This window comes from Pocillopora damicornis, chromosome 8 (assembly GCF_964200805.1).
Source record: "Pocillopora damicornis chromosome 8, jaPocDami1.2, whole genome shotgun sequence".
Taxonomy (NCBI): Eukaryota; Metazoa; Cnidaria; class Anthozoa; order Scleractinia; family Pocilloporidae; genus Pocillopora; species Pocillopora damicornis.
The window spans coordinates 7,359,898-7,367,135 of record NC_142677.1 but is presented as its reverse complement, the minus strand read 5'-3'; the positions used below and the strand labels follow the sequence as shown (position 1 = coordinate 7,367,135).

At 37.1% G+C, this 7,238-nt stretch overlaps 2 protein-coding genes across 2 annotated transcripts in view; one reads left to right on the top strand and one right to left on the bottom strand.

The window, feature by feature from the left end:
* Positions 1–388: 388 nt before the first annotated feature.
* LOC113680188 (alpha-2A adrenergic receptor) lies at positions 389–2,504 on the top strand. Its single transcript, XM_027197190.2, has 3 exons — positions 389–1,519; positions 2,041–2,281; positions 2,364–2,504. Exons 1-3 carry the CDS (start codon positions 518–520, stop codon positions 2,390–2,392), a joined length of 1,272 nt encoding a protein of 423 aa, XP_027052991.2. The 5' UTR covers positions 389–517; the 3' UTR covers positions 2,393–2,504.
* LOC113680189 (uncharacterized) overlaps positions 2,443–7,238 on the bottom strand; it is an 8,763-nt gene continuing 3,967 nt past the window's right edge. The window contains exons 4-8 of the mRNA XM_089180101.1: positions 7,145–7,210; positions 5,479–5,529; positions 4,895–4,960; positions 4,298–4,379; positions 2,443–3,924 (exon numbers count right to left, since the gene is read on the bottom strand). Coding sequence (XP_089036227.1) covers positions 3,875–3,924; positions 4,298–4,379; positions 4,895–4,960; positions 5,479–5,529; positions 7,145–7,210 — 315 coding nt within the window. The 3' untranslated portion in view covers positions 2,443–3,874. The remainder of the gene's footprint in view (positions 3,925–4,297; positions 4,380–4,894; positions 4,961–5,478; positions 5,530–7,144; positions 7,211–7,238) is intronic.

The following is a 7,238-nucleotide window of genomic DNA, read 5'->3' as shown; positions in this document are numbered from 1 at the left end:
AACTGGGTGTTTGAATCATTACGAAAAGAAGCATTGTTTCCGAAATATTATAAGAAAGCATCATATATCCATGTGGTAAAGTAAGTTTTAAGAGATTTGTTTTTGGCCGCATTTCTGCCCTATTGAGAGTAGTTTTAGCCAATTTATAATAAGCAAATGTTCCTTAAGTAGCTCAAAATCCTGTCGCTTTTCTTAATCATTATCTGATTGCGAAAATGGAAGTGAACGCCGAAACAAAACGAAAAACATGCAGTATGTTCTCAAATTGGTATTTTAGGTAGGAGATATTTTGTCCAACCGTTTAGTATGTTCCTAAAGCTTTTCAGAATTCCTCTATCTAAAATAACTAGCCATTATTTTACTTATACCTGTTTATCTTCTTTTTTTTTAGAGAGAGAAATTAAGGAGCCAGCGACAAGTGTATTTTTTCTGGCAAGTCTAATTTCATTCAAAAGCCTGGGTTTTGCATTCTAGAAGTTTGATTAAACGTTCTATCCGAGGTGTTAAAACAGCCGCAATGAACGAAACTAATTATGGACGGTCGGATATAACAAGTGACAAAGGAGGTCAATACAGTAGTGGCTTTCTGTTTGTTTTGCCAGTCATCTTCTGCATGATTTTTATTGGAAATGTTCTTCTTCTCGTTGCTATCAAATCATTTCGCATCCGGCGAGTTCCTGATCAGCTTGTTGGTTCGTTAGCTGTGATAGATCTTCTAAATGATTTTGGACCCGTTTTAATGTCGATCGTCGTGTTTCAAATCGATCACCGAGGGTTTCAGAGTGGACGTATAAGTTACGAGCTGTGCCACTTTTATAACTGGATTTCCTCGTTTCTTCGCCTGTCAGCTTCGTTTGTGGCATCATTAATGGCTGTAGATTGTTTCTGTGCAACCTTACAGCCGATCTATTACCGGACCAAAGTCACATCTGACAAAGCAACCAAACTCATTCTTTGTGTCGTGTTGTCGGGGGCGTTTATATCTGCACTTCCTGCAATGGGCTGGGGAAGAGTTTTAGCTCACAAGGGAATTTGCTCGTTCAACTTTAATGGAGGCTTCGCTCTATGCATAGCCACATTAGGATATGTGCAACTCATAATGGTGTTGACCTGTTTCATCGCCGTAGCAAGAAAAATGAGCAAATATGAAAAGCGATTCAATGGGCTTCGACGTTGTAGGACGCTGACCTTTCTAAATGGCAGACTTCAGGCTATGGAAATGCAGACAGCAAATGAAAGGCGAATATCACATATGGATGAAAATGGTAGTCAGGGTGGTAGCAATATCAAAAGAACATGCAACACCACAAGAGGTATGAGTACTTTGGCAGAGGACGACGACGGCAACAAAATTACAGAGGAAAAATGCGAACAAAATGAAATAACACGCAGAGAATCAAAAACAGATCCCAGTGTCAATCGGTGGAGTGTCAATAGGAATGTGAAGGAGAGCCGCCAGTTTACAAAGGTTCTTGGATCAGTGGTGTTTCTATTCTATGTCAGCTGGATGCCAATCATTGTAAGCCTATCTTTAATGCGCCAGCTTTTCGTTTCTGTAGCCCGTTAGCCAGCAGTGCAGGCATTTTATTGGGGCGAGTTAACGTAAAAGGTCGTGATCGTTTATTCGACAGGCCATGTTTAATCTGGCGCTAGAGTGGAAGTTGAGGGAAGAGAGCGGAAAAAAGTGAAAAGTTATCTTCAGTGGCCCACCCCTCCCTTCGCCTTCCTTTGGACCGTCGCCTACCCCCTTGGTAAAAAATCTCATTCTTTCCCCAGCCTTTCCCTGCTGTGAGAATCAAAAGTGGCAGCTATGACTCACAGAGATATTACTGAGCACTCGCCCGCCAAAACTACACCTCTGCAAGCTTTTAGCCAGTTACCCGAGAAACATTTTTTTTCTGTCTGTAAAGAGGATTGAAGGGAGGGGGGAAGAGAAAAGGAGGATACGCCCACCATTAAAACCTTAGTGCGAAATCTTTGTTCACTCAGTCCGGTCAGAGTGGGCACATAAATTGATTTTTGGTTGGTTTATCCACACAGTTTACTATCACCGCAGAGTTAGCCACAGGTCATCATCACGAGGTTCTCCAGTCTCTATCAGCCCAGATGTCTCTTTTGTGCTCTATGTTCAATCCCTGGGTGTACTGTGGTCTTTCGCGTCCCTACAGGGCATCATACATTTGTGTCCTTAGGAGGCTGGGGAGAGTATGTGGCCTTTCCAAAGCCAGTGAACACGACATCAAAACAATTGCTGATACAGGCAGCCGTTTCAGAACTTCCAGTAAGTATTCTTTTTTCCTGCCAACACTACTTATTGACCAAAATACTGACTAAAAGGTGACTGTTCTTTCTCTTCCATACAGCACGACGGGTATTTCCAGACACAAGATGAGGAGAACAACATAGTCAAGTTACTGTTCAAGATCAAGATAATTAACTTCAAACGGTCAACAGATAACATTTTAATTTGTGTATTGCTAGAAACGAAAACAAAAATAACTACAACAACAACAACAGCTCACTTTACGGTTTAGCAGGGACGTGTGACCTTTTTAAAAATACCATATCAACGCCTACCCTTCTTTAGTAAATATTTTTACTCTCGACACTTAATTTATCAATTGTTACATACTGGAAATAAGATAAATCGAGCAAAAAATTTGTACAGTCGATTGCTTAAGACACTACATTTTGAGAAAAATAGTTGAAGTGATATTAGAAAAATTTTTCCATTAAAATAGAATCGTTTTCTCTCTAAATAAGTCAACATATTACTATCAAAATATTCTCAAAATGGCTTTTGGCTTAGTGTCCCTCGACTGTCTATAATAAATATATCTACAAATATCAATTCATTAACTCTATGCCACAAATAAGTAATTAGATAACGTTTTCATGTCAACTGCGTTTTTCTCTAAAAATCTCGAAAGGTATATATCACCCAGTATCGACTTTTGACTTAGTGTCCCTCGACTGTCTATCATAATTATATCTACATATAACCGTTCAGTTACTCAATATCATAAATGATCGATCAAAAAACGTCTTAATGTAAACTGTATTTTTCTCTAAAATCTCACTTGGTATATATTACCGAAAATCGATTTTTTTCATGCATATTTACATACTACCATCAATATAACAAGCTTGCCTCTCAAGACTGAAGATTAAAGAACCGCAGCGTTACAGATGGTATTTTTTTAAGAGCTACTTGTGTATTTCAATTCATTTGCGAAATCGCCAAATTACAAGTCAATATTGATGTCTCCAAATCAGGAAACACTATATTTTTTCGTTCCTCCTAGAATCTGGACATCTGAATTCATTAAGAATATTGGAAAACATAGTATTTATCATCATTAAAAACGTCTAAATACAATAAATTGATCTCAGACTATGTACAAGAAATCACTTGACATCTCAGTAGCTATTGGACAGTGTATTAAATACATATTAGCCAAAACTTATAGTACTTGTTACTCAAGCACTCCGTAGAGGGTTAACCTACGTGTTTGTTCGTATTTAGTCGCTCATTGCTGTCGAGGCTCTAGAGCGCAAGCGCGAGTACAGGTTTACAAATGAAGACTTCATGAACTGGTTGAAAAGCATGAAAAAGTGTTGTGTGAAGGAGAAAACATATTTCGTATGCCTTTCACACAGATTATTTCATATCCACAATAAATTTTCATTTGAAAAGAGTGAGAAAACTGTGCATACTTTTACCATAACGAGCACCTGCCTACACGCAGGTATGCAACTAGTATTAAAGGTTTGCAACACAAATGAAAACCAACAGGTAGATTCACTAATTTCTTTAACCAATAAACCACCGTCTGAAGAAAACAGTGTGTATCCCACGTTGCCTTAATTGGAATTAATTTTCTTGTGCGTCATGGAACACTTCCTCAGTGGAATCTTCAGAGTCTTTAAAATTAGAGAAATAAAAGTCTTTTAAAAATTTCACACGATTAACAAAGCCTTTTTTAGTAGACAAAGGCGCACTGCCGGCTTTCACAGAGCTTCTCACCCCAGCAAGCTCTTCATAAGCTTTCTGGAGAGTAACCTGTAATAAGCTATCATTCGAACCTAGAGGAATAGCTATACCCCCGATCGTTCTATGTCACAAAAACCGTTAAAAAGAAGTCGCTATTAAATTTCTCCCATTTGCTTTAGGCCTGAGTAGAGACTGATTCATAACTTCGACAGATTAGGAAAAAACAGCGTCATGATTACCCTAAATGAGTAGAAGTTTGGAAAATCCCCTGTTTTGTTTCAAAACTTTTTGACATTTAATTACCTTCGATTATTGAAAGTTCACCTAACTCGTGGAGATAAGGTACCATTCCTGGCTGCTCGTCGGCTGCTGGTTCAACTACCTCCTAAATGATTAGAAAACAACTCTCAGCGTTCTTGATCTGGACTGATGAGTTAATGTCTTTATAGTTCCATTCATAACACATACAAATTCCCGAGAAGCAAAATTATAGGTTTGTCTAGAATGACAAAATAGAGTCAGCTCAAACAAACATTATCAAATAATAATTGTTAAATTCTGCCAAAGTAAGTCATAATATTACTTCGCAAGCTTTGGTTTTTAAGTTTCCCGGCGAACCCAGAAATTCAATTAGATAACTCTAGATCCGGTTGAGTACCAAGATGCGTTATGCATACATAACCTCACTGCCCCCAGCTAAAGATACTCTTGGTCTAAACTAATTGCAGGTTCCCAGATCAGCATTAGTAAGATTCCAAAGTTTGAAGTACATAATGTGATTAAGTCAAAAAGCTAAGATATTATGTTACAACAGCCGCTTTGGTACCAAATGCCACAGTTACAGTCACTACTTATGTAATATACCACTTTAATTACCAAACGGTAAAGAATTGCACTTACACTGCTATCTGACGCATGGTTCAATTTTACAACTGCACCGCTTCCTAAACACAACCGGCGATTTTCCTGAAACAATGATCACATAAACATTCAATCATGGTTCATGTGGCAAGAAAACGAAAACCCAATTTCTAGTTTTGAAATTTGTTTCTGAGTGTAACTTCTCCTGTACAGTCCACATTAAAATATGAAAAAGAAAAGAGGGAACCACAAGGAATGAAATGTGGTGACAGAAACTGCCTTCGAAATACGACTAAGGGTTGCTTGTGCAACAAGTATCATGATGCATTGAAGAGACACGTAGCTAAGGGAAAAATCTTTGCCAGACACATTTGAGCTGTAACTGGCCTGCATAAAAAATTAACAACAACAAGAACAACAACCTAACTAACAAACAATAAAAACACTCAATCTAATGTCAGCAAATCCTTTGCAAGAAATGTTTAAGAAAATGTTGGTTCTTGTGAAGAGCTGGGCTTCTTCTTAAAAGTGCAACAATCAAGTCGACTCTATGATTCACAAGTCTTAAATCAGTGAATTATATTTAGACCACAATGTTGAAGTAAACAGAGTATAAACCTAACCTCAAGTATCGTATTGATCAACTGTTTGTGATCTTCCAAGTGTCTCCTTAGCTGAAAGGAAAGAAATACAAGTTCTTTCAGTTACAAAAATGAATGTATTTATAAATCCCCTTCACTAAATAACTATAAACCATCATAGTCTCATCAATAACCATCATAGTCTCATCAATAGTTTTTCACTAACATTCATGCAAGATTAAGTTATCTTTCTTGTATCACACTTCACAAAGGCTAATCTCAAATAAATATATAAGAAAGTTGAACAAACTGCATTACAAAATTTATTATCTAATTTGGAAAATGAACCTGTTTCAACGTATGTTAAACAGCAATGAGCCCTGATTTATAATGGTAATTGAACTGAGTGGAGTGCAATTTGGGCTGAAATCACAAGTATGATTTCAGACCAAAATTGCACGACACAAGGTTCAATTACCACTTTATTACATCCATTTTGAAATTGCCCAAATACAGGACTTGGTCAGTTCAAATATTTAATTTATGCTGTACTGAGCCGGTTTGAAATTAAATTCATCCATTTTTTTTTTGGGGGGGGGGGGGAATAAGAGTTTTAGAAACAAAAGTTGCAAAATTTGCTACATGATACTCTTTGTCTTTCATTTTCCTGCAATTTGATTGGTTATTTTAAGCAACCTTGAAATCTGATCGGTTGTTTTGTTTTTAGTGTAGCCTGCTCATTGGCTGGGAAAAAGATGCAATTTAAAGCAAAAAATGGTGCGGTTTGTGAATAAATCGCACCAATAAGAGTCAATCAGATTACAGGGACCACCAGTGATTTCAAAATGGGTGTAATAAAGCAACTAATATTCTCAAATCTATTATCTGCAATTTAAAGTCCTTATAACAAGATATTTTTATTCTTTGCACAAATATTTAGCTTATCATATGTACAAACCAACTCCAATAGAAGAAAAATTCTGTTTTTTTAGGGCCCTAAATTAAAGTGCTCTTATATTTTTTGTGTTTAACCCTTTACACCCCAACATCAGTATTCATATTCTCATACTGTTCTCTGTACATTTACAAAGGTGATGACAAGGAGAATTAGTCTAACTATCAAGAGTTTCTTTAGTTGGTGATCATTTCCTTTATTCTCATGACATTAATGTGTGATTCAGTGGTGTTATTGTAAGGAGAAATTAGATGCTAGTTACTCTTTGGGGGTTACAGGAATTACCAGTAAATTGTCCCAAGGACTGGTAACAAATTGGTGGGTGGTGACATGTCTTCATAGTTTCTACATCTCAGCAAAGTAACATGATTGTTTTGGCAGCGTGCTTAATTGGGACACTTTTTGGCCACCAAATTGTTCTTTCAACATGCAAAAAAATGGCCAAGGTGAACCTGCCAGGTGCTAAGGTCAATTATTTACGATCTAATTCCAAATATAGTCATGGGCACTTCAAGTTCCTCAATACATAACAGAAAAAAGGAATAGGTGTTTACAGCATCTGTACAGAAAAAGATTGTAAAATTTGATAAAGTTAGGATGGGCTAAGGGTCTACAATAGCGGTGTTGTTGTGCTTTAAATTCTTATGACAAATAGACAATTGTCCACCAACATCAACAAGTGCTAAGTCTGTTATTACTCTGAGAGGTGACACCCCATGAGTCAGTAAGGACAGTGATGTACAAGTCATATACCTCTACATTTGCTGCCTGCAAATTATTCCTTTCAACTTGTGAGTGAGCATACTGCTGCCTGGATTCCTAGAGTAAAACAATCATAATTAGGAGG

What these genes read in the sequence shown, in the direction of transcription:
- LOC113680188 (XM_027197190.2), top strand. Translation starts at nt 518, where the DNA reads ATGAACGAAACTAATTATGGACGGTCGGATATAACAAGTGACAAAGGA. An exon ending in TCAGCTGGATGCCAATCATT is followed by an intron (nt 1,520 to 2,040) that starts GTAAGCCTATCT and finishes TTATCCACACAG; the next exon opens with TTTACTATCACCGCAGAGTT. An exon ending in CAGCCGTTTCAGAACTTCCA is followed by an intron (nt 2,282 to 2,363) that starts GTAAGTATTCTT and finishes TCTTCCATACAG; the next exon opens with CACGACGGGTATTTCCAGAC.